Source organism: Panthera uncia (genome assembly GCF_023721935.1).
Source record: "Panthera uncia isolate 11264 chromosome A1 unlocalized genomic scaffold, Puncia_PCG_1.0 HiC_scaffold_17, whole genome shotgun sequence".
Classification (NCBI taxonomy): Eukaryota; Metazoa; Chordata; class Mammalia; order Carnivora; family Felidae; genus Panthera; species Panthera uncia.
This window is the reverse complement of record NW_026057577.1, coordinates 31,892,089-31,919,230: the sequence shown is the minus strand read 5'-3', so window position 1 is coordinate 31,919,230 and position 27,142 is coordinate 31,892,089. Positions and strand designations below refer to the sequence as shown.

Genomic DNA, 27,142 nt, shown 5'->3' with positions numbered 1-27,142 from the left:
ATCCCATGACAACTTGTAATCTCGTAAGAATAACCTTAATATTTTTGAGATTCAGAGTATGAACTTAAATGTAGCCCCACACAAGGACATGAGACATTATAAGTGAAAAGTGACTTAAGTCAGACTTTTGAGTGAAATTCTTATTTTTTTTAAAATTAGAACAAAGAAACTGAGAGAAATCAGACATGACAGCACTGTTCAAAGAGCACTTATGAAAAAAGTTCCTTTACTATCTTTGTGGTCAGTGGTAATAAAAAGACAATTCATTTTAAAAGGCTAATTTAAATTTAAGCAAGACCTACTGCCTACTAAAGTCAGCACAACACTGAGATGTTTACTAAATTAAGTTTTTTTTAAAAGGTTAGCTTATTGTACTGTTATGTCTTTTCCCCATAATTACAAAATGACCTTTTCATAGTATGCTACAGTAAAGGTTAATAAAGTTCAAAGTAGTTTGAGATAACTAATCTAGAATGTGATGTCAAAATCCAGTATGTCCATTTAAAATCTCAATGCCCATCAATGCAAAAAACCTTTCACTCCCAAAAAAGGGCAGTACCTCTACCCTAAAATCAGGAAACCTGATTTAAATAAAATAATCAATAATTTAAATAATTAAGCTAGAATGTTTAAACCTAGTTCATGATCTAAGTGTAAATGTTACTAAAAATGTTAACTTCATGTTCAACATCTGAACAAAGAGCTGTATGTATGGTTAAGAAGTTTCAGTTAGTAACATTCAACTGTCCCCCTTCAATGAATAACCATCTTCATTAGATTTACTTTAGTTCAGGGTGAAGGGAAGCAAATGGTTGTTCCACATCTAGATTTCCTAAGTAAAATAACAGTTTCTTATTAGTCCTATTATTCATTCAGAGGGTTATTTTGCAGGGTTACTAAAATGAGCATAAGGGGTCTTCAGTTCTTTAAAACATAGAAAAAAGCCTTCAGCTTCTAAATTCAAAAATTTTAAATGCTCTTTTAAAGATATCTAACTACTACCATATGGAAGTTTAGCTATATTCTCAATTCTGTGCAATAATCACTTCTTAAAAACAACTAATTTTAACACATGTATAATCCTAAAAGTTTGTAGAAATACTCAGGAAAAGAAAACCTTTATATTGGCATTATTTTAAACCTTTAATCCTATAAAAACTTATAAGCAACAGCTAGAAAACTGTACCTTCTTGTAGTATTTTTCCCCTTCTGAATTAAAAACACGAAAGGGATGTAAGAAATTTTCTTCTATGGAAGGAAACACCCTTGTGATTTGTTAAATTACTCATGTGAAATACACCAAATAACGTTTAAGCTAGCAACCAACACCACCAACACAGCAAAAATATCCTAATCATGTCACCAATAGATAGATGGCAGGGATAGTTCACTATTAGTAATTTCAAAGAAGCATTATTTGGAAAGACAGCTGCTTAATTTTTGTCATCAATCACACAGAAGCATGGATTCCTGTGGTCAGAATTTTTAAACCAAGCACCTGACTCATTTCCAATTATAGTATAGAGTTAGGTTAATGATTCCATATTTAGAAGTTTCTCACGTTATTAATTTTATAATGGCCTTATAATTCACTAACAGTTTCCATTTCAAAGTTAGTAAATTTTCATTTTAATGTTAGTTCACATCTCTATATACTTTCTTAATAAATTTTCTAACTTGTATTTCATTTAAGGGTTTGATTTTTAAAAAATGGGGGCACCTGGGTGGCTCAGTCAATTAAGTGTCTGATTTTGGCTCAGGTCATGATCTCATGGTTCATGAGTTCCAGCCTCATATCAAGCTCCAAGCTGACAGCGGGGAGCCCGTTTGAGATTCTCTTCCTGTCCTTGTCTCTGCCCCTACCTGACTCATGTTTTTCCCCCCTCTCTCAAAATAAACAAACCATAAAAATAAATAAATGGATTTTAGGGGCACCCGGCCGCCCCAGTCAGTAGTGCATGGAATTCTTGATGGCACAGTCATGAGTTCAAACCTGACACTGGGTGTAGAACATACTTAAAATTAATATATATATAGTAATATATTTTAGTATCTGAGGAACCATTCAATCTTTTATATAGAGCTTAAAACCACTTAAAACCTTATACTTTAATCTGTGGCTCTTCAGTGCCACAATCTCACTTTAGTATGGCTTACCTTTGAGTAACTTTTTAAAGGTTTTTAAAAAATAAAATGAATAGTAAAATTCTTAGGAAATAAAGTAATAGCTCTATTCATTTCATTTTGGGTAAAGCAGCATGTGCCTCATGCAACAGGGGAAAAACAAAACATTATAAAATGTAGTGCTGAGAAGGTTGGAAAACCAGTATTAACCTTTTAAAGATCCTTTATGATTATCATTCTTAATCCATTTTACAGACCTGGATTCAACTTCTAGCCCACTTCTTGATCCTTAGGCTAATGATAAAAGTGTTTGTTGCAAAGTGCCTTCAGCTGCTAAAATAGAAAACATGTTAATCAGGAGGGATTCCTAATCAGGGTTAGAATATTTTTCTTCTTCCTAGACTTAAAATTTTTTCTTAGCAACTTTCAATCACACACTAAACATTTTCAGATTAAAGCAATACAGGATAGAAAGTTATTCCATTTACCTACCATTTTGGATTCAATTTGATTTTGACACTAGCTCAGATTACTTCTCTACTTAAATGCAAAATGAGGGGCCCCTGGGTGGTTCAGTTGGTTAAGCGTCAACTCTTGATTTCAGCACAGGTCATATCTTACAGTTCCCGAGACCGACCTACCACGTAAGGCTCAGTACTGACATCGAAGGGCCTGCTTGGGACTCTCTCTCTGTGCCCCTTCCTGGCTTGTACTCTCAAAATAAACAAACTTAAAGAAAAAGAGAAGCAAAATGAGTGGTTTTTTTCAAGCTGCCATTGCGCACTCAAGATTTTTCCTTCCACTCTTTATGTTCTATTTTCTTGGTTTCCACAAACATTTGTTCAACTCTTTGATTTGGTATATACTGAGATTTTTGGAGCCCAAATACCTTGATTTGAATGCAAGTCCTACTACAAAATAGTTGACTTTGAACAAGTCACTTAACATTTGTTTTGCTTTCATTCGTAATATGGGAATGAAAACAATACCCATTTCACAAGGCTGTAAACATTTAATAAATTAGTCCGCATAAAACACTTAGAATGGTTTCTGACACATGGTTAGCACCATAATAATCATCTACTTTGATGTAACATCATCTGATCCTAACAACCAATGAGAAAAACTTCAGATGCAAAAGGACTGACCCAAAGACAATAAAGAGCTTATAAACCTTTCACATACACTGTACTCCCCATTTCATACATCAACTTTAGTGTCTCATTCATTCCTACTCAAAGCTGGATTTGAATTAATGTTTGAATTTTGCTACCGAATCAGATGTTAACTTTAAATGACACCAGATTTAAAGACTGGTAGTCACCTAAACAACACTGAAGAAAAGAACCAGATGCTAGAGGAAGTGAACAAATTAAACCTCCTCTTCCTCCTTCATTCTCCAATGCCAATCTACCTTTAAATTATCCTGTCATCCTTCAAAACGAAGGCTTTACACCTCTCCTGCCATAACCTTACTGAAAAGCCTCAGTCCTCCTCTTTAAATTAAAACAATTTTAATTTTTTTTAATGTTTACTTTTGAGGGGCATAGAGAGAGAGGGAGACAGGATCTAAAGCGGGCTGCCACGTTGACAGCAGAGAGCCCGATGTTGCACTCAAACCCACGTACTAGGAGATCATGACCTGAGAAGTTGGACGCTTAAGGGACACTCAGGTGCCCCTAAAACAAAAAATTTAATTAAATTAAAAAAAATTAAACTTAAGATTTCATTGCTACTTCATATAAATTTTAATTTCCAAGTCTTGAGCCTTATATATGCACAGAACATCAAAGATAGACAGCTGCAAATAAGGAAGCTGCATCACATCAAAGGCACTCCATCTACTCAGATCTGCCACAGTAATTATATTTAAGCCAGGAAAGATAACATAGCAGTTTATCATACAACTCCTATTGTACTATAAGTTTATATTTATGCTTATAATAGATACATGCTACAGTGAGTCAAAAACTAGAGAACTTTAAAAACCACTTATAAATATCTTTTAAAGGCCACATCCCTACAATTCTCTCAAACCATTGGCTTTTCTCTCTGTTCTAGTTTTAATGATCCACTAAGATTTTCTACGTGTAAACTTTTATTTTTAAATCACAAATTTCAGAACTCTTAATTTTAATGATCCAACAAGAAGGCCCGATATATAGGTAAGAATTATAAATTACAGAGCTTTGTTTCTTTGCAGTGTTATCCGTGGAATAACCATGTGTGTATGTGTGTGTGTATATATATATGTATGAAGAAACTTGCAAACCTGTACTGTCTACAACCCTTCCACTCCACCCTCAACAAACTCAGTACTGTCCATTCCAAAGTCAAGTCCACTCAGAACCTGTTGCCCCAAGTGCAGGACAGTTTTAATGCAACTCTAAAAAAAAGTATGCATTTAAAAAAAAGTATATACGTATTTTTAAAAAGTATCTTTAACTGAAAGATGTACTAAGAGTAATATCTAAGAAACCATTACCCAATTCTTTGGTTTTGATCATTCTTAAAATAGTTTAATGGCTGCACTTCACATTGTAACCTAATTACCATTAGTTTCTATAGAGGGAAATTCAATATTCTTACATAAGGATGCCTTAAGATTCCTCCATTTGTCTACACATAATAACCAGAGTAAGTTACAGAATAAACACTACTTTTTGTCACTTTTGAATACTCTGCACTTCAGACTTCAAGAAGCTGGCTCACTTTTATCTTAATTCCCCTCAAAAATACACGAGGTCCTAAAAAAACAAAACACAAAGTACTGGTCTTTTAAGCAGTCTACCATGTACAAAAAAAAAGTTTCACCACCCTCCCCATATAAAAATATGTGTAATTTCTTGTGGAAATTTCAGAAAAACAAATTGAAGGAAATATAAATCACCCATAAAGCTAACACCAACATCCATAACTCACACATTTTGGTACGTCTCTATTTTTATGTTTATTCCTAAATTCCTTTAAGAAACAACCAAAAAAAAGTATTTTTGGGACCACCAAAAATTTTATTTTCTTTCCAAGTAATATTATATTCATTTTCCCATGATTACTCTTGCTAAAACATTCTTTTAAAAAACTATATAGATTTCCATCTGATGGCCACATTGTAATTAGCAGATCTCTAAGTGCTGAATCTTTCAGAGTTTTAGTAAGCTTAATAGCGTAGATTAACATTTATGTGCACAAATCTTTAAAAAATTTTTTTGTTTATTTTTGAGAAAGAGAGTGAGCAAGGGGAGGAGGGTCAGATAAGAGAGGGAGACACAGAATCTCAAGCAGGTCAGCATAGAGCCCAATACGGGGCTCGAACTCACGAACCACAAGACCACGACCTGAGCCGAAGTAAAACGCTTAACCGACAGTCACTGAGGCGATCTTTATGTGCACAAATCTTTTACATACTATTCTCTTAGAATAAATTCCTGTAAGTATAGCCCTTCCACTTTTTTAAGTTTATTTTTAATTATTTTTAGTTTTTCTTAATTTTTTAAATTTACATCCAAGTTAGCATGTAGTGCAACAATGATTTCAGGAGTAGATTCTTTAATGCCCCTTACCAATTTAGCCCCCCTCCTATCCCCTCCAGTAACCCTCTGTTTGTTCTCCATATTTAAGAGTCTTTATGTTTTTGTCCCCTTCCCTGTTTTTATATTATTTTTGCTTCCCTTCCCTTATGTTCATCTGTTTTGTATCTTACCTGTTTTGTATCTTAAAGTCCTCATACGAGTGAAGTCATATTTGTCTAATTTCGCTTAGCCTAATACCCTCTAGTTTCATTCACATAGATGCGAATGGCAAGATTTCATTCTTTTTGATTGCTAAGTAATACTCCATTGTGTATATGTGTGTGTGTGTGTATTTTTACACACACACACACATATACACATCTTTATCCATTCATCCATCAATGGACATTTGTAGCCCTTCCATTTTCAAGCCTATTTATTATAAGGTGAGTCTGAATCACGTATCCAATCAAGATGCAAGTGTTCTAGAATAAACCTACAGCACTGCCCATTTGACTATTATTACCACCACCTCCTTGAGCTTTAATCTTCTCTCATAAAATTAAAGATTTGAATTACATTTTATTTCTGAAGTCATGTAAGACGATTTACTTACATTCCTCAGTTGTTAAAATTTGTTTGCCTATCATTAGCAGACTTGTATTATTACTTAGCCTTTATGCTTCCCTAAAAGTGTTAATAAAATGAGTATGTTTAAAGACTCCTTTAACGTACATAGTCATCAGGTCAAGAGTGGTTAAATCCTTTCCAATTAGTTGAAAAGGCTATGTAAAGGCAACTTCACTTACATATAGCTGAGAAGGGAGTTATGTGAAGATAAAGGGAAATTTTCCTCTCTGGGTAAAACACACGTTAATGTTATAACCACATAAATGTTAAGTTCAAGGGCAGAAATGTAAATTTAAAGCACTTCACCACAAAGAGCATCTGGCTAAAGATCTCTTCCTAATCTTACATAACCAAGCACAACAATCATTTAGTACTTCAATTGTGTTCAATTTCAACTTTGCAAAAAGATTCAGGTTAAGTGCAGAAGGAATACAGAGTTTATGTAACAACAACAACAACAAAATCTAGCTCTACTTTCATTTCTGACAGTATTACCGTTGAAAAATTATGACGACAGACCGCGCATATGACTGAGCCATTGACTTTTCCAAAGGATATTTTCAACCTTTATTTAAATAGTCTAAAATAGAAATTTTCCCGCCGAGTACAACTGTTTCAATTTAACTGGAAAAAAACTGTCTTTTATCGATTTCTTAAAAATTTTAAACCAAGCTCTAGTCACCACACAGAACGCATCATCAAGACAAAATCTCATGACTAAGACCTGGGAATCAACGATTCTCACATTATTCCAGCGCGCTTGAAGACTAGAAATTTCGGAATCGCCATAAACGTTCTAGAAATATCTGGCTAGAAAACTGTAACTGATCCAATAGGAATATTCCACAGAATAGGGCCACAGAGCAGGAAAAACATTTAGAATTATTCCATGGCACATGGGAAAAGTCCCTGTAAAACACCGAACAAGGCACAAAGCTAGCAATGAAAAGAACAACGATGCGCCTACACCACGGTACTCCAAACCCTTTGTCTGGAAACCGGAAGGTCCCACAACATACGATCCTCTCTAGAAGAACGCAGACTGATAATATTTTAATAAAGAGGAAAGAAATATTAGGTGACTCTCTAAACAAGAACAAGTATCTTGGCTCGCAGCCTACTGCAGGAGGCTTTCTCCACGACGCAATAGGAAAAACAAGCGTTAACGTTTCGTTTTTCGGCCATTTTTACGCGATGGGGGTGGGGAGGAATTGTTTCTGAGGTCCAGCTAAAATCCCGCGCGCATGTGTGTGGGCGGGGGACAGGGGAGTCTTAGAGGGCGCTATGAAGCGATGGGCGAAGAGCACAGGGAAGGCCGTGAACCAAGAGAATAAAGAAACGCTCCTCAAACGACTAAGCTTTTCAGAGTCTGCGAAATCCTCCATTTTGCGGCACATTTTTAAGGGCAAACAGGAAAAACAAAACAAAACAAACACCTATCTGGGGCTGGCCCTATTCCAAGACTTCTCTGCTTTAACTATTCTCCCCAAACGGCAGGCCCCCAGTGGACAGTCAGTCCCTCAGGCCTCGAGCGCTCCTCCCTTCGCCTTAGCGCTGCAGTCCGCGTGTAACGGGCTCGTCGTCCCGCCCCCGCCCACAGCAAGCCTAGGACGCGGGAAGCTCGGTCGATCTGCTGCCCTTCGCGCCCCCCGACTCTCCTGCCGCACCCCGGGCCCTTGGCTGGCCGCGTGTCTCCCCCCGAGACCGCTCACCTCCGCCGCCCGAGGAGGCTGGTTGCGCCGCCACTGCGCTCCTAACATGGCGGCCGCCGATCAGGCGGCTCACATACGCAGCGAGGAGGGAGGCAGAGCGGGCGAGCGGGAGCGAGCAAGAAAGGCGCGCCGCCGGCTCCCCACGGCCCCTGTCGCCGTCGCTGCCTCCTCCCGGCGGACGCGGAGAGCCCCCGGCCACCCCACCCCGATTCTTACCCGCTTCACGCCTACCTTAAGGAAAGGGAGAGGGAAAAGGAGAGATACCTCTCTCCTAGCGAGCGGGACGCGGAGGCTCCCACAATCCCCCGCAGCAACGGCGAGGGTAAGAGGTGGCAGGAGCGGCTGCAAGAACAAACCCGCTCTCGCGAGAGAGTTCTCCCCCACCCCACCCCCTCTCAGGTCCCGTTTCTGCGCGCGCCAGGCCCCTCCTCCTACTCAGTGAGCGTATACTGCTCGCGCCGATGGCGGTCGTTGTTCTCTAATCCTGTAGCCCGCCTGTGGCGGGAAATGGATAGAGAACCTGTTTACAGGTTCGAGTCCCATTTCCCAAAAAGGCTTTCCCCCAACCCTTGAACTGCATGATGCAAAATTTAAATAAGGGTATGCGTTAGAAGCGAGTCACAGGAGTCACTAGTTAGACCTGATTACTATTCTGATTATTTTCCTCCGTATTTGCCGACAAGTGGCAGCAAGCGCCAGGCGAGGGTACCCATACCATTTTCGTTGTTTTTAATCTCAGTAATTCCGTGGAGAGTCATCGAGGCGGAAGATAGCGAACCCAGCCCATCGAAAATACCGCCGCCGCCACTTCGAATTTGACTGAAGGTAAAACAATCCTGAGGCTGATGGAGGTTCCCGAATTGCATATGTGAAAATCCTGAGCTAAGACTGAGAAATTGCAGGTAAAGCTGGAGTTAAGGGCCATTTCCCTGGATTTTCAAAATTAAATGCAGAGGGACAGGCAGTCACCAGATGGCTGAGTTAAATGAGTGAACATAAATACTAATTAACAGCACTCGAATTTTTAAAATCTTCAGTATGCTGAATCAGATTCGCATCTTTGAAAAATCATTCAGGGTACTCTGTGAAGATAGTGGAGAGGGCAAAGATGAAGACCAGAGACCAGTAGAAATTTGAAGAGTAGTTTAGGCCAGAACTCAACTCTTGTCAATTTGACTGAATATGGAAGTTGAGGGACGTGGATGAATGACAACTGTATGGTTAGCAGTGCAATTAACTGGCTCTGGAAGAGTACCAGGAGGGGAGGCTTAAGATGTTTGGCATCAATTTTAAAGGAGTGGCATTTATGGGTCTTGAGCTCACGGAGGAAAAAGTGTGGGTTACTGGCACACTTGAGTAAATGGTATAAATGAAGCAATGATATTTGAAAGATAAGCTGGAGATAGCCTAGTGAAAAAAGAGGCCTTAGGACCTTGAGAAACTAACCAGGTAGAGCTGCATGGCAAAGGAGACCCAAGTGAACGCAGAGGTAGGGGGGGAAAAAGCAGAAAGGTTTGGGAAGAGTAGGAAGGCACACAAATTTTACTGCCTTAACAGCCAAAATACTTAAAGGACCAAGTCATCAACAGGGTGAAATGCTATCAATAGGGAAGACTAGGACTAAAAGCATCCAACGAAAAATTTAGCAACATGAACATCATTCTTAACTTTATGGACTTGCTTCCAGTGAGAGGAAGTCAGACTGTAGGTACTTAATGTATTGAAACAGGAAGCTGGAGATTACCCAGTGCAGAAAAGGTTTGGCTATGAAGAGAGTGGAGAAAGCAGGGTTGAATTTTTTGTTTTCCTATGAGAGTTTTGAGCACAATTAAAATGACTGCAGAACAGAGCCGCCTGCGTGGCTGAATCAATTAAGTGTCCGACTCCTGATTTCCACTCAGATCATGATCTAACAGTTTGTGAAATCAGGCTCCGCCCCCTCCCACTCACACTTGCTTTCTCAAAATAAACAAAGTTAACCATTTAAGAAATGTTGACAGAAAGGGTTGTTAGGAAAGGTTTGGTTGAAAAAAGAGGTTAGACAAGGGACAGTTCATAATGGACACTCCTAAAAGAAAAGGATCCAGGTAAAAGGAGGTATGTCTTTAACAAGAGGCAGAGAAGATGGTGTGGAGTTTTCATTAGATTTGGTTGAAGACTTGGGAATTATAGTTAGGTGACTTCAATTTTGTGACTAAGTTATGTCTGAGGGCTAGAGTCAAACAAGAGAAACTTTTAAATAGCCATGAACAGTGGAACTATAATCCCACATCTCCATGTATGTTGTATAAATAAACAACTGAGTAAGTAATGTTTAAGCCTACTAGTTAGCTCTGGAATGAAATTTTGGGGGATCCAAATTCTAAAGTGAATATTGTATCTTCCTTCCATTCAAAACCACATCTGCTTTCTAATTGGTGAGCCTTTGATTCCAACAAAGGCTAAGACTCCCCTTTGTTGTTTCCAGCTCTTAGATGGAACAAGAGGCTCTGCTCTTCATGGAGAAACATGAATGCATGTTAGCACTAAGATACACACTTACCCATGCTTTTGTATAAGGCTGTAATGCCATCTGGTGATCATACAAAGAAAAATCAAACTTTTTCATTGAGTAATTATTTATTGAGGGTCTGCTTAATGGCTCACCAGCAAAAACACATTGGAAACCAAAGTTAATACAAGGTTTCAGCTTATCATATGCCTGTTTCATGAAGGACATAGTACAAGGATGTGGATTCAATGACAAATTGCCTACCTTTTGAGGATCGTAGTCTGATGGAGATTGGACAAGGAATCTGGCCTCAAGGTAGGCCTGGCTGTGAGTAGAGATGGACCAAGAGCTCTATATTGGTTTGGATAACTTGGGAGTGGGTGAGGTGTGCACCAGGTGTGGTAAATAATGAGGCAAAAGCAAGAATTTCTGCTAAGACCTTGAAAGGTCTAAATGACAAGCTTGGTACAACTATGTTACATGACTTTAATACCAGGAAAGAGCCTGGATTTGAGCTGATAATGAAGACCTTTCAGTTTTGACTAGGAGACATACTGAGGACATACATTTTGATGCCACATAATCACTAAGCAGCTTATTAATACCTTATAATTACCATAATTTTGAGAGTAAGGGACCATTATTCTTGTTTTACTAAGATTAAAAAACTTGCACATGATGCAGCTAAATAGCAACAAAAAGCAGGATTTGAACCCAGTTCTATATAAGTCCAAACCCAGAGCTTCTGAGCATTATATGGTACTGCCTTCAGCAGAGCTGTAGTCTACTTGGAGGGGCAGCAAGAGGGGGTTTAAGAAGGAATTTTTGAATAGGTATACATGTAATAAGTTTCAGAGAACAGTTTTCCCCAACTTGTTCCCCTAACATAAAGGCAATCCACCTATCAACCATTTCTTGTGTATTCTAAGGATTTTCTATTAAGAAACATTTTTTATGTGTATGCACATACTCATATATATACACATATGTGAATATGAATGTGTGTACATTCATATATACACACACGCATATATATATAAATGTGTGTGTGTGTATATATATGCTTGCTATCAAAGATGGCCACAAATTCTTTGCCACTCTTCTTATAATAATGAAATCAATTTCACCTCTATCTGAATTTGGAAGGGCACTGTAAATAGAAACAGCTTTGACCAATAGAATACAGAAGTGACTTTTTAAAAAAATTTTAATGCTTGTTTATATTTGAGGAAGAGAGACAGAGACAGTGTATGAGTGGGGGAGGGACAGAGAGATCAAGACAGAGACCAAATCTGAAGCAGGCTCCACCTCAAAAACAGTGAGATCATAACCTGAGCCAAAAGTCACTTAACTGGACTGAGCCATCCAGGTGCCCCTTTACTTTTTATAAAAGCAATCTCTTTGCCAACCCGGCACTTGAACTCATGACCCTGAGATCAAGAGTCACCTGCTCTACTAAATAAGTCAGCAAATTGCCCGTATATATAGAATTTTATTTTATTTAAAAAAAAAATTTTTTTTAACGTTTATTTATTTTTGAGACAGAGAGAGACAGAGCATGAACGGGGGAGGGGCAGAGAGAGAGGGAGACACAGAATCGGAAGCAGGCTCCAGGCTCTGAGCCATCAGCCCAGAGCCCGACGTGGGGCTCGAACTCATGGACCTCGAGATCATGACCTGTGCTGAAGTCGGACGCTTAACCTACTAAGCCACCCAGGTGCCCCTAGAATTTTAAAAATAGTCACATCGTTCCTTTTAAGTACTCCTCATGGTTTTTAATTTAGAAGGCAAAGTCACTACACTTTTCAATTATATAAAGGAAAAATTGTGCTTTCTTATTGTACTTTCTAAATTTAATTTGTTTCAGAGTCTATTTCTGGACTTCCTTTTATCTGGTTCTATTCATTGAGTAATCCAAGTGCCAGTATCACTGTTTTACTCTTTTTGTAACATTTTAACATCTGATAGGGCTAGTTAAACTTCATTACTAAGTTTTAACAATAGTTATGGTTATTCTTACTTTTCCATCCTGTTACAGTGGAATTTTTATAAACTTAGTTTTCTTTAGGAGATTTATCTTTATGTTGAACTTTCTTGAACACAGGATTTACATTTAAAGTCTTGTCAGTATTACGTGTAACTGACTGAGCCACCCATGTGCCCCTCATATACAAGTGATTTTTTTTTTATTTTACTTCTTTCCCCATTCATAATTTTTTTCTCATGCTAGTTACTTCTGATAGTAATTTTGAACAAAGCTGGTTTCTTTTTTTAATAAGATCACTTCTAGAGTTCCTCATTAAGCATCGCACAGCCATTTAGAGTAAGATACTTTTAACAGGTTAGGAATGTTGACCCTCAGCAATTTTAGCAAATGGGGTTTTAGCATGTAGGGAGATTCTTCTTTTTTTTTTTTTTTTTTAATTTTTTAAAAACGTTTATTCATTATTGAGAGACAGAGAGACACAGAGCATGAGCAGGGGAGGGTTAGAGAGAGGGAAGACACAGAATCTGAAGCAGGCTCCAGGCTCCGAGCTGTCAGCACAGAGCCCGACGTGGGGCTTGAACCCACGAACTGTGAGATCCTGACCTGAGCCGAAGTCGGTGGCCCAACAGACAGAGCCACCCAGGTGCCCCGGGAGATTATTCTTGAAATAATCTAGGAATGACTTTCCTGCATGTAATAATTTGTTTATATTTATCTATAAAGTCTTTATGCAAGTATTTAGCAAGTATACTACTATATATGCATAACTAAAATGAGAACCCAACTTCAATCCCATCCTTTAAAAAAGTCAATCTTTAGGGTGCCTGGGTGGCTGAGTCCATTAAGTGTCCAACTTGGGTTTGGCTTAGGTCATGATCTCACGGTTCAGGAGTTCCAGCTCCACAGCGGGCTCTGCACTGACAGTGAGGAGTCTGCCTGGGATTCTTTCTCTCACTTTAAATAAATAAACTTAAATAAAAAAGTAAACCTTTGAGGAATTTTTAAAGGTCTTGACATTCTTATTTTGACCCTCACTGAACCTACAGTTTAGTTGTGCTAGCACTGAATAATTTTAATAAAAATGTAAGAAATTCTATCAAAGGGCAAACCTGTGTGTGAGAATGTGTGACCTATTAAGGCCTTCCAAAGGAACGTTTTAAGTTTATTTATTTTGAGAGAGAGAGAGAGTAGGGCAGGGGCAGAGAGAGACTCCTAGGCAGGCTCTGCATTGTCAGCGCAGAGCTCAATGAAGGGCTCAAACCCAGCAACCATGAGATCATGACCTGGGCCAAAGTTGGATGCTTAACCGACTGAGCCATCCAGCCACCCAGAGAGGGACATTTTAAAAAATCTAGGAGACTCACAGGTGATATGACAGAATGAAATAGATGGGGGCTAAAAACAGGCTAACGGGTTTGGCTGTATTTGTTCTTTAAGTGTCAGGAGCAAAAGGAAGCTCAAGCTTCAGTAACAGTGGCCAAGATGCTGATAGCCTGAAAGAAGGTATTTGGCACTTGAAATAGTTTTAAGAAACCAGATGGAAACAGCCATTTCATTAGTCCCTGCAAGACATTATTCGTTAGTCTGAGTGAGGTTGATGACTGAAGAAAGCAAGCAATTATTAGAATTAGTTGGGAAGACCTGGGGGCACCATACTTGAAAGTTCCAAATCAAACACGAGTTTCTGAGCCAGATTAATTGAACACAGTAGTTCCTGGACCCACTGTGTGACCTTGGGCAAGTAACAGCACTACCTCGTAGGGCTGTTGAGAGGATTCAGCTATGTAGAACGAGTTTAGCAATTCTGGCACATGATCAACACACAATGTTGTCGTTGTAGAGCACCACATGTGCCGCAGTATATTTACATGAATATCCTAAAATGACAAAACCATAGATTCAAAGGTTATTTATTTTTATAAAACCCCAGAGTACACTTGTTAAAATTATCCATTTAAGTCTGGTCATAACATAAGTTTTAAGCTGGCACCTACTTGTTAGTGTAAGGATTGCTAGTAAGAGAAGTTCTTCTAGTTATAATTTACACACAAAGCTGTTTCACACACTTTAATTATGAAGACATTTATAGATTACCAAAAAAAGTAACAAAAGGCGACACATATATTTCAGTTAACGCATGTTTCAAATTGGAACAAATCCTCTGCAAATCCATTATTTTCATTCAATACTTTTTGAAATTTAATTTAGTTAAAAAATTTTTTTATTATTTTATTTTTGAGACAGAGCATGAACGGGGGAGGGTCAGAGAGAGGGAGACAAAATCTGAAGCAGGCTCCAGGCTCCGAGCTGTCAGCACAGAGCCTGACGCGGGGCTCAAACTCACAGACCGTGAGATCATGACCTGAGCCGAGGTAGGATGCTCAACCGACTGAGCCACCCAGGCGCCCCTGAAATTTAATTTAGTTTTAAATAGTTGTGCAGTAGGTTACATCTTCAGAGTCCACTAGAAAATGCTTTGGAAATTGGACATCTTTGTTTTCATGGTATTTTTGTTTCAAACTATTAAAGAATAAAACCAATGCTGTCCATACTCTCAATTACTGGCAAATTATTGAAAAGCAGGATAGATAGGCCTATAGCATTACTATATTTTAGATACATTTTGACGCAAAGGTAGTATTTATCAGCTAGCTGAAGGTCCTTAGTTGTCAGTACAATTGAGGCTGCTTGGCTCTATGGGAATTATGTAAACCCACAGAAGCTGGTGTGAATAATACCTTTCCAAGGACACATGGCATCTGACTGTCTAGCTCTGTGGTAGGCCAGGTGCAATGACACATGTAATGGTTACTCAGATACCCAGGGAAGGTGGCTTCTCTACTGACGTGATATGAGCTGAGATCTCAAAGGAGACAAAGTGGAAAAAAAGATGGAACCAGAAGGGGAAATACCAAGCGCAGAGACCTAGTAGCAAAAGGCTTATCAAGGACTGAAAGAAATCAGTGTGGCCTGAAGGGAATCTGAGGGTGGTAAAGATGAAGATAAGAGGGGTAAGGGCTAGACTGTGTATGGCCTGATAGGCCATGTTAAGGTAAGCAGGGACTATGTCTTGTTCATCGGTTATCCCCAGTGTCTAGGAGTTCAGTTAATAAAGGCTCTAAACTCATAAAAAGGGTGGGTTAAATAGTCTTCTGACAAGATGTGTGATTAGCATATGTCATTCTCTTCCTCTAACTCAGCCCTGGAGATTACAGAAGAAAGAAGTTAGGGATCTGAGAAACTAAATATAAAGATTCCTTGGAGGAATAGATCATGATTAGGTCCTATTATACAGAGGCAAGAAATGGAACCCTAGTGTAGAAAAGGACACAGTGCCAGGAGTGTAGAGGTAATAGAAGGTAGGACTTAAGTTTTCCAGATTATAACTCAGAGGTTTTATGCCTTGAGGGCATCTCCACACTCCAACCCATTATGATTCTAGGGCCTGTCTGGGCTTGGCTACTCCCTAGTACAGGCATCTGATAAAAATTCCCATCCTTTGCTGTGAGCTCATAGGGTAATCAAATCATCTGAGAACTAGAGCATTCCCTTCCCTGCTCATGCTCTCTCTCAAAAATAAATAAACATTAAAATATTAAAAATAAAAATAAAATGAGCCTAAGGAGATATAAGAACTAAATGTAATATCCTCAATGGGATTCTAGAACAGACAAAAGACATTTAAGTAAAACCTAAGGAAATCTGCAAGTATGGACTTTAGTTAATAACATATTCATATTAGCCCATTAATTGTAACAAATGTCTATACTAATGTAAAATGTTCTTATGAAAGGAAACTGGGTTGTGGAGTACATGGGAATTCTTTGTACTATGTTTACAACTTTCCTGTAAATCTACAACTATTCTATAATCTATTTTAAGGTCCATTTTATCAGCCTTTTTTGAGGTAGTAGTAAAGTCACCCTTAACAAGGAGTACAGAATGTTCTCATATTCTAAAGGCCCTTTATTGGAGTACAGGAGGGCCAAAGTAACAGGCCTTCTAAATAGCAGTAAAGAGAATTGCTAAGCAGACATTCTAAGTATTACCGTTGATTTGTTAATTCAGTGAAATTGTTTTCCAAGAGAATATTGACAGGTCCATTAACTGGAGCTGTTCATAAAACCCTAATTAAGCAACAAGATTCAAGAAGTCATTGTCATTCTTTTAAGTACTTAATTAGTTGCTCTTCCCCAATTGTTTTCTTTTGTGTGAATTCCTAGGCACTGATCCACATTTTTATGTTCCTTTGGGGCCTGCAGAATTTATTTCTCCAGGGTTTTATTTTCCTGATTAAAATTTTGAGAGGTGATCCAAAATTTTAATTCAAAAGTCTGTTGACAGCAATTTCAACCCTGAAGGAAAGGAAGTAAATTATTGATAGGCACCAGGAATGGCACTCAATACTTTCAGCCCCCTACCCATCCTGCTTTAGTTTTTCCTCTTGATATGGTACAGGTCTGAGGCTTGAAACTGAAGCAGAGCAATGAAGAGGGACACTGTGTCTACTAACTGCTTCCTATGACAAGAGGTGGCAGCTCAGGGTTAAAAAGGTCCTTTGAAATGTTTTACTTCATCTTTTCTTTCCTTACCAGGAAATTAAAAAAAAAAAATCAACTCAACAGGGAGTAGTAGGTGACTAATTAACTTCACTCATCAACTAGGAAATCCCATTATATTACTTTAATGGGCATGATTAAGCCACTGAAACCTCCTGGGGTATTGAATACAGTCACTGACTTCAATGATTTATCCTTCAAGTAGCAACAAAGGGGCCCCCTCTCTGCACCTGGGTAGACTTACAGTGGTCAGGAAGGCAATCTGTATGCTCACAGGAGCTTGTGATCCCAGATTTTTAAAATTAATTAACCTGTTTATCTATTTACTTAATGTTCTATATTTTAATTTTTTTGTATTTAAAAAATTTTTTTTAAATCTTTATTTTATTTTTTAGAGAGACAGAGCTTGAGCAAGAGAGGAGTGGAGAGAGGAGACACAGAATCCAAAGAGGCTCCAGGCTGTCAGCACAGAGTGAGATGCAGGGCTAGAACCATGAAGCATGAGATCATGACCTGAGCCAAAGTCAGATGCTTAACCGACTGAGCCACCCAGGTGCCCTGATTTTTTTTTTTTTTGTATTTTTGAGAGGGGGGGGGGGATTTTTTTTAAAGTTTATTTGAGAGGGAGATAATCAATCCCAAGCAGGGCTTGATCCCATGAACTGTGAGATCATGACCTGAGCCCAAATCAAGAGTCAGACACTTAACTGACTGAGACACCCAGGTGCCCCAAAAAAGAGAAAATCTTAAGCAGGATCCACACTCAGTGTGGATCCCAACACCGGGCTTGATCTCACAATCCTGGGATCATAACCTGAGCCTAAATCAAGAGTCAGAAGTTCAATCGACTGAGCTACCTAAGAACCCAGTGATCCCAGATTTTAAACTCTGACTTCGTGACATAAAGTTTTCCTCTTTTCTTCGGGACCATTTGTTTCACTACCGAGGGCTGAAACTGTGATCAGGCTCTGCTGCAAACTGAAGACTGGTGTTCTTTCTTAGGACCTTTCCTTTAGGTGTACATTAAAAATGAAGAGAACTGCTATGACAAAAGTAAGCCATGTAAAAAGTATACACAACGAATTCCAAATACAAAAAATGAGAACCATTCTATTTGGATAATTTACTAAAGTCATTTTACTCCTCTAAAGTGCCTGATTGCTGATTTTGGCTCAGGTCATGATCTCATTGTTCATGGGATGGAGCCTCTGGTCAGGCTGCATGCTGACAAGGAGGAGTCTGCTTGGGATTCTCTCTCCCTCTCTCTGCCCCTCCTCCACTCATGCTTGTGCTCTTGCTGTCTTTCTCAAAATAAACATTTAAAAATAATAAAAGGTATTTAATACCATATGATAAAGGCTTGCTATAAGGCAAAGGTATTGGTAACAGGGAATTTCTCAGAGACATGTTGGTACTAGCTTCAGCCTGTTACTAATGAGCTATCAATTCCCAAGGCCTGAATTTGATTTTCTAGACCAGGGGTTGGCAAACTCCAGTTCACAGGCCAGTTTTGGCCTGCCAATCTGTTTTCGAAAGGCTCTCAAGCTTAGAATGATTGGTGGAAAATTTTTTGTTGTAACACCGAAAATTTTACAAAATTCCAATTTCATTGTCTATTAATAAAGTTTTATTGGGGGCACCTGGGTGGCTCAGTTAAGCATCCAACTCTTGATTTCAGCTCAGGGTCATGATCTCATGGCTCCTGAGATTGAGCCCCACTTAAAGCTCTGGGGCTGACAGCGCAGAGCTTGCTTGGAATTCTCTCTCCCCATCTCTCTGCCCTTCCCCTGCTTGTTTGCTCTCAAAATAAATAAAATCTAAAAAATATAAAGTTTTACTGGGGCACAGTAATGCTCATTTGTTGACACTTTCTATGTCTATGGCTGCTTTCATACTGCAACTGCAGAATTGAGAGTAGTTATAAGAGAGACTACATGGTACACAAGTCTAAAATATTATTTGGCCTTTTACAAGTTTACCAACCCCTGCCCTAGAACAGCAGTGTATAATAAAACTTTCCACACAGGTGGAAATGTTCTCTGAGCTGTCCGATACGGCATTCACTAAATACTGAGATGGAAAAACAGATTCAATTTTTGTCAGTTGAAATAGCCTCATGTATTGTACTGCAGAGCTCTAGAAAATAAGAGCTTAGTTTAAGCCTTGGACTTTTGATTTAGTATTCTTCTCTAATGTTCTCATATTTCCTGTAATTTTTTAGAACTTGTAAATTTTTCCACCTGTAAAGAAAACCTCACTTTTTAGAAGATTTTTCTCTGTGTAAATTAAGCTCTATACCCAACATGGGGCTTAAACTCATGACCCTGAGATCAAGAGTTACATGCCCTACCTAGTGAACCAGCCAGGTGCCCCAAGAAAACCTCACTTTGTATTTTTCCTTTACTCTCACACTACTACCACTCTCTCAACATTTTTGACACCAGATGTGTGTGGATTTTCTCCCACACCAAGCAAATTTGTGTCACCAGCTGGGTGTCGTACATTTTAGCCCAATTCTGACTCTCCATATACCTCGAGTATCATCAGATCCCTCAGGTTAAGAGCCCAGTCCAACAAGACTGTTCCTCCCTCACTTCAGATGCCAACCGTAAGTCCAGGTTGTTACCTGTACTTCTGACCAATATAAATCACAGATTCCCCAAATCCCTCCTCAGGTTTGATAAATTTGCAAAAGCTCTCAGAACTCAGGAAAACGGTTTCCTTACAATTTACCAATTTATTTTAAAAGGATATGGTAGGGGCGCTGGAGTGGCTCAGTCGGTTAAGCGTCTGACTTCAGCTCAGGTCATGATCTCGCAGTTCATGAGTTCAAGCCCCGCGCTGAGCTCTCTGCTGTCCGTGCAGAGCCCACTTTGGATCATCTGTCCTTCCCCTGCTTGCACTCTTGTTATGCCCGAAGTTCTGAAACCTCCCACAAAAGACCACCAGAGTCGTAAGTCAAAGCCAAGCGGCAAGGGTCGTTTATTGCAGGTTCGAACCTGGACCTCCGCGCACTTGTTGCCGGTGTCGCTAAGAGGCCCCGATCAGGGTTGGTACAGCGTTTTTATAGACGGAGACAAATAGTACGGGGGAGGTTTCAAATTATGAGGGGCCTGATTAGTTGGTTTTAAAGTAAGGACATTTGTTGTTCTCTGATTGGGCGTCCTTTGTCTGTCCTTTGGCGGGAAGGCTTTGTCCGTTACTTGTGGCGGGAGGAAAAGGGGGAAGGGGGAAGGGGGGTAGGAGAGGAATGTGTTAAGCAAGCAGGTTTACAGAAGCGAGAAATGCCGGTTAGTTTATGTACAATCACTTATTCTATTACATATCAGACTACATTTAGGAAGTTTCACAACTTATTCTATTACCTAGCGGGTTACATTCAGGAAAGGTTTCACAATGCTCGTAGCGAACAGCAAGCAAAACAGACTTCTCAGCAATTGTATTTTTTATCAAAGATCCATAATAAGCAGATAAGAGAACTTAGCTTTAAACTAAGGCAGGGCTGTCATTTGGATTTAAAGCTGTTCTTTTCACTCTCTTTCTCTAAAATAAATAAATATTTAAAAATATATTAAAAAAATTTTTTTAAAAGGATATGGGAAAGGATATAAACATCCAGACGGGACATGTATAGGGCAAGGCTATGTGGAAAGGGTTGCTGAGCTTCCATACCCTCTCTGGATGTGCTACTCTCCCAGCACCTCCCCTCCATGTGTTCACCAACGTGAAAGTTCTCTAAACCCAATACTACTGGGATTTTTATGGAGGCTTCATCATGTGGGAATAATCAATTATTTCCATTTCCAGCCCCTTTCCCCTTTCTGAAGAATGGAAGTGGGGTTGAAAATTCCAAGTTTCTAATCAGTGCTTGGTCTTTCTAGTTACCACCTCATTAGAACAAGACATTTAGATCACCCAGGAAATTCTTAGATTTAAGAGCTCAGTCAGGGATCAACATGAAAAACCAAATATTAGAACAAAAGATGCTCCTAGTGTTCTTACCACTTAGGGAATTTCACAAGTTTTAGCAGCTCTGTGCCAAGAATGGGAGCAGAGGCCAATATATATATTTTCTATTATTTCACACCACCCATCTGAGGCTGAAAGTTAATTAGAACCTACATGACAAAGGACTGTATATATTACCTATCCTGGTGTCACACAGGGCTGTCAGACATCTGAGATTCTGATGGAGGCAGATTTCTCATTCAGATAAAGGCATCTAGGATTCAAAGAGGAAAGGAATGATAAAGTATCCTTAAGACAGGGTCCTTTCCTCAAAGAAAAAAAAATTGTTTGCACCCAGACTAGGACCAACTCCACAGGAGGAGTTACTCCACTCTCAGAGGTGCAAAACACTGCCCAAGAGTATCAGCCACAACACCAAAACAGTGCTTGAAGCCAGACCTCAAGAAGGTCAGCGTTTGCTCTTCCAACAGTGTAACACCATCCAAGGCATCATGCTGGCCTGGATAGCTGACAACCGCTGGATGATTCCTGAAACAGCTTTCTTTGTTTCAGATACCCAGGCACCCCAAGTAGAAGTTATGGATACAGGTATCCCAATGAATTCAATGTTGACTGCAAAACAGAAGCCTGGAAGCACTGATAGCAGACCTTGTTGCCAAGCCCTTTAGACAAATAGGAAACAGGAACCCCTTTCCCATGCTTTTAGTCATTTTGTCCAACATTCAAGGAGTTCCTGCTATGTGCCAGGTGCCATGATTGGGATCTAGCTGCGAACAGGCAAGATACACCATCCTTCCTATCCTGGGCTTTATAATCTGCTTGTACATTCCTCAGATGGAATGATACAGATCATCTCAAAGATCCTATACACCTTCAGACTAGAACCACCAAAATCCCACTTAGCCTTTCACTGCTAAGAGGCCGAATTTTTCAGGGGCAAATACAGGTGATTTTGCCTCCCAGTTGTTTCCTAATGGATACCAACTAGCAAATAGGCCTGCCACATAGGCAGTAGTCAGTGTTGGAATTAATAGGGACATTTACCTGAGAACGCCATGCAGACCGTCCACGTGCCGTGAATTTACTCTCTTCTGGAAGGCCAAGGATGCCCTACTTTCAAGTCATCCTAAAAAGAAAAAGATTTCACTGTTGAACACTAAACAGTATTGACTAAAACAGCAGCTCCTAAAACCTCTTTTCTGTAGAAATGGAAGCAGTGCTGCCTGCCATTTACGATTTACCCTATTTTCAATACTTCCAGAATTATTTTATTTCCTATTGTCTTTTTCTTGCCTATAATTACCATTAAAGCTAACCATTCCCCCAAACCCTCTAGGTATCACTAGTATTCTTAAAACCCCATATGTAAAAGGCTGTTCACAATGAACATCTGAGGTATTCACACAAGGAACTCAACATTTAACTAAGAGAACTCTTTTTAGGGAAAGCCAATTGTTGGAACAAAACTAGTTTTTATAAATAACTCCCCCACCTCCCAACATCCTCAGGAGTTCTTCCTATGGAAACTAGGATGTCACTTTTCACAGAAGTAGCAACTAAGTCAGCCCTATTGGACAGTCTCCAGCACCACCATGAGTGCTATGTGTTTGCCTAGAACTGAGAAGCATCTCTTCTCAGAGAATTAGCAATCCAAAACAAAATCACTACAAAAGGGACTCGTTATTTTACTGCCCCGAAGGGGCAACAACTCTGTGGGAAACCAACACAAATATACTGTCACCCTAAAGCAGAAATTAGTACGGTTATAGCTAGGCCTACTATGTAGAGCCTCTCAATCAATTGGTATTTTTATATTTTATTAAAGAGCTAGAGAAGAATGCCTAGAATTTTAAAGCAAATTCACATAACATTTCCCTAATAAAGCATCCCTATAGATCACTGCAGCTATAGAACTCCCTACAGAGAGACTAGCTTTGTATGGTGGAGTGGGGGACATGCACTTTGATTTCTGTGAAAATTGCAAAAATCCCATGCACTTTTTCCCTGTATAAGCCTGATTCAGAGCACTTGGTAGACACTCAAAAAATAAAAAGTTGCCCCCCCCTATACTTCTACATCCCTTCATGGCTTGATTACCTTTGTTCTGTTTCCAGCAAGTTCAACTAGACAAACCTGTTGAACCAGAACCACTCAGAAAGACTTGGATTTTTAGGTTTCTCCCTGCAAAGTCATGCCCTTACAGATTTCAGTTAATGAATGAACAATTATGCTGGCATCCTGGTATAGTTAACAACAGAGTTGGAATGAACCAGGCCCAGAATGCCAACCAGCTATCACGGCTGCTATTCTCCCAGCAGCGTAACACTTGCCTAGGTACACAGCAACCTAGGCAGCTGCCTACAGCTGGGGCCAAAGGCAGGCTAATGAAATTGCACTCACCTGGGGCTGCATCTATCCAAAGCCCATGGCTGGCCCCTCTGCAATCCAAGTACTCCGGGTTAGGCAGCCAACAGTAGTGAACACTTGTGTAAAGTTCAAGACCTCTACCCTCAAAACCCCATAACTTATTTCAGAGCCAGAGAAATAGACAATAAAACAAAAAGCTTTTCCTTGGTTAGCTTTATTTTCACATGTTTTTTACCTATGTACCACAGCAGTTCAACAGGAGCATTTTTTTAAAAGATTTTTTTAAGTTTTATTTCTTTATTTTGAGAGAGACACCACAAATTGGGGAGGGGCAAAAATAATCCCAAGCAGGCTCCACACTGTCTGCCCGGAGCCCAGTGCAGGGCCGAACTCATGAACCGTGAGATCATGACCTGAGCAGAAACCAAGAGTCAGATTCTTAGCTGACTGAGCCACCCAGGTGACCCTAGAAAAGATTTAAGTTTTATATAATCTGAACCTAATGGGGGGCGGGGGGGCTCAAATTTACAACCCTGAGATCAAGAACTGTATGCTCTAACAACCGAGCCAGCCAGGAACCCCTCAACAGGAGCATATTAATGGTCTAGTCAACAAGTATAAGCTATCACCTAACAACTATGTAACAGTGAACAGACAAGTGGGGTGCATGGGTGGCTCAGTTGGTTAAGCATCTGACTTCTCCTCAGGTCATGATCTCACAACTGTGAGTTTAAGCCCCGGCACGCGTCTGTGCTGACAGCTCAGAGCCTGGACCCTGCTTCAGATTCTGTGTCTTCCTCTCTCTCAAAAATAAACATTAAAAAATTAAAAAAAACAAAACAGTGAACAAGTAACTTAACCTCTCTATACCTCTCAGTCTCCTCATCTGTCAAATAGGAATGTTATCAATGGTACCTGTACAAAAGATGGTTGTTAGGCTTAAGAAGACTGTAAATTAAGCCTATATAATATGTTTTAGAGTGTGTGGTCAATAAATACTTGCTGTTATAAAAAGCTACATTCCAGACAAGGATATGATAAATAGGGGGAGTAAAAGGGGAAATGTTACCTTGGTAGAGCAATGGGCAGTGCAAATCAGAAAGGCAGTTAAAACTAGATTGGAGAAAACGTGGTTAGGAGACCTTTTGAAGCACAATAAAAGCGGTACTCCAGAAAAATAACAAGATGCAATAATGGGTATGAAAAGAAACGAAGACATGCTGCCATTCCTACCAACTACCTCAACTGTTGTTGAAAGCAGTAACTCAAGTGTTTGCAAGAATGTTAGTAAACATTCCTACCCATTCACAATTATAATTTACCTTATTTACATAATAAGAGTAGGGTATCTAAGACCTTATGTTTTTCCAGCCATCCTTTAATATCACTTTTAACCACCCCCAAACAATTGGGAGAAAAGGTAAAATAGGCTCATTGTCCAGGTCTAAAAACTAATCTAAACACAGCCTGCCCCTTTTAGGGGACTGGGTTGCAGGACTTGACCGAGCTCCACCCGGACACGTGCTCATCACAAATCTTCCCAAGCTCCGGGCTCTGGCGCCAGGGAAGCGAGTATCTCGGAGACCAGCTGTAGGAGACTCTCCAGGGACAAGAGGGCTGGCAGAAAACAAGGGGCGACTCTAGGGCTACCATCTCCCAGCGACTCTTCAAGATGCCCTCCAAACACGGGGTTATGATGGAACGAACCCCAATTTCGTCCTGTGCCTCGGAAGAAGCCTCTCCACAGCTGCCTCTCGCCCCAAACTAGTAAACGTCCAAGGCTTCTGCCCACTTGGCCTTTACTTACCCGCACGTGTCTGGAGCTCGGCCCTCGTACTGCCGCCAGAGCAGAGGCCGCAGGGGAAAGGACAGCACCAACCCGAGGGGAGCCCCGCCTCGGGGCTGACGCTAAGCAGGTCCTCAGTGGGCGGGGCCCGGAAGCCCCGCCCAGGAAAGGCCGAGTTAGAAAAATGCGGGAGCGGTGGCCGAGGTGAGCATATTCTTTACAGAAGCTAGAGCCCCAGCGTAGAAAGTGTAGGAATCCTAACGAGGACTGTATTTGACTACCATCCCGTTTGTTATTTACGTATGGAAGGGGGCGCTGGGTTTGGACGTGCTAAAGACAAAACCTGGAGTGTCCCGGGGAGGCCGTGCTTCCTGCCTGCCCACACCGAGTGCCGGTTCACCGTACAAGTGTGGCACCTTTCGGTTTCTGCAAGTGCAGCGTAAGCTTTTTTCATCTCCCACGCAGATCTTTTTTCCGGCTTTCTCTAGTAGGGTCGTCCCTCGGCTGATGGCTTGCCCATCAGGTCGCCTTGTTTTTCGGTTCTTTTCAGGAGATTTTCGGGTAGATTATGCCTGGCACTCCTACAGCCTAACTCTGTGGGACAGCATCTCTGGTGCCCTGAAATAGAATCCTTCGCTGACTTGCAGTATTTAAAGAATACTCGCTTCCTCTGCCGGAGTTACTTGGCACCGTGGCACAATCAGCCCAAGAAGCCACATTTTCAAGGTGGACAGATTGCCAGTTACCAGCATTTCTTTTGAACACTAAAACCTCCTCTCCTCATTAGCTGGAGTCAATACTATTATGTCCTGCCGAACGGTGGGGAAAGCTGGAGTCCCTCCCTTTATTTGCCCCCACGGCATCCTACCAGGCCTGCTCATCTACTGCACCTGACACCTTTGCCAGGCAAACCTCTAGGAATCAGCCACTGCCCCTGGCATCTGCCAACATGTTTTCTTATCTTCTCCCAACGATCATAATGGGGAAAAAAATGTGCTTCCTATGCACCCCAGTCCTCACAGACCTCTGCTGAGAAAGGCTAGAGTGAGTGCTAAATTGATTGCAGCTAGAGACACTAGACTCTAAGGCCAGAGAGAGACTGGAGAAGTGGCAAGCCCAAATCCTCGAGTTTGATGGAGTTGGACATAGGCTCTGGTTGGAAAAAGACTTACATAAATACAATAATTTAAAAAAAGGCACATGAACACTGTTGAGCTGGTAGGCAGGAGCTCTGCTTTGTTAAATAGGAATGTGGCTGAAGACTGCTGCCATAATCAGTGCCCGCATCCGGCTGTCACAATGTATTCATAAATGATGGTTATGAGAGCTATAAAACCCTGCAGATTGGGTGGGTAATTGTCCTGTGAAGCTCTGCTAAAGGAGAAATTGCATTGGCATCTCATATATTTTGCTTTCTTTTCTTCCAAACACATGGAGAAGGACACCTACCCTGAGGATTCATGAAAAGGAAAGATGAGGTTTGTGTGAATATATGCATGCGTCTGTGCTTTCAGAGAAGAGACAGGAAGTGATTCAGGCTATACAGATACAGGACCTAAGGAGAGAGAGGGACCCAATGACCTGGTGACTACTGGACACAGATTAGTCAGGTAAGAGGCAGGATTTGTGTGGAAAGAAGGCCAGCCATCATGGATAAGGCTGAGTGGTGGGTCATGTTGTTAGGTCACTGAAAATACAGTCACCTCTGTTAGATATAGGGCTTTCAGTGTGATAAGGAGGAAAACCTAGATTATGGTTTCTGCATTTCTTAGTTAAAAAAAATCCTTCATAGTCAACCTTGTTAACCTCCATTCTTTAAAATTCTGAATTTGTTTTGGTGAGTTGATTTATGTGGTCTTTTACCTGTAATAGCAACTACTTTTCCACTTTCTTATCCTTGCAAAGACAAAATTGTTAGAAATAATAACAAAAAAGAAAAAGGAAAATTTCTAGAAAAAAAATGCAGCCAGATGAAAGGCAAAAAAGGATTAGGGTAGGTCCATTA

General features: G+C 40.2%; 2 protein-coding genes, 1 long non-coding RNA gene and 1 other non-coding gene across 10 annotated transcripts in view; 1 reads left to right on the top strand and 3 right to left on the bottom strand.

Annotated features, from left to right (window-relative positions):
- The window catches only part of MATR3 (matrin 3), a 29,258-nt gene extending 20,907 nt beyond the window's left edge, over positions 1–8,351 (bottom strand). Inside the window, exons 1-2 of one of the 6 annotated variants that reach the window (XM_049649307.1) lie at positions 8,210–8,322; positions 2,382–2,457 (exon numbers count right to left, since the gene is read on the bottom strand). Coding sequence is in view for 1 of the 6 variants with exons in the window: in XM_049649309.1 (XP_049505266.1) it covers positions 7,979–8,026 (48 nt within the window). In the remaining 5 variants the exon portion in view is untranslated. Of the gene's footprint in view, positions 1–2,334; positions 2,350–2,381; positions 8,189–8,209 lie in introns of those variants that run through there. The other 5 variants (XM_049649310.1, XM_049649306.1, XM_049649308.1 and 2 more) reach the window with 5 other exon arrangements.
- Positions 8,352–8,422: 71 nt separating this feature from the next.
- Positions 8,423–27,142, top strand: part of SIL1 (SIL1 nucleotide exchange factor) — a 288,984-nt gene continuing 270,264 nt past the window's right edge. The window contains exons 1-2 of one of the 2 annotated variants that reach the window (XM_049649313.1): positions 8,423–8,508; positions 8,718–8,880. The gene's annotated coding sequence lies outside the window, so the exon portion shown is untranslated. Of the gene's footprint in view, positions 8,881–27,142 lie in introns of both variants that reach the window. The other variant, XM_049649312.1, reaches the window with a different exon arrangement.
- On the bottom strand, positions 16,539–25,243 carry LOC125935560 (uncharacterized). The gene is made up of 4 exons (XR_007461712.1): positions 25,159–25,243; positions 22,029–22,110; positions 21,162–21,237; positions 16,539–20,558 (listed from the first exon to the last, which is right to left on the bottom strand). It is a non-coding gene; the product is annotated as an uncharacterized LOC125935560 (long non-coding RNA).
- On the bottom strand, positions 21,307–21,506 carry LOC125935881 (small nucleolar RNA SNORA74). Its single transcript, XR_007461860.1, has one exon. It is a non-coding gene; the product is annotated as a small nucleolar RNA SNORA74 (small nucleolar RNA).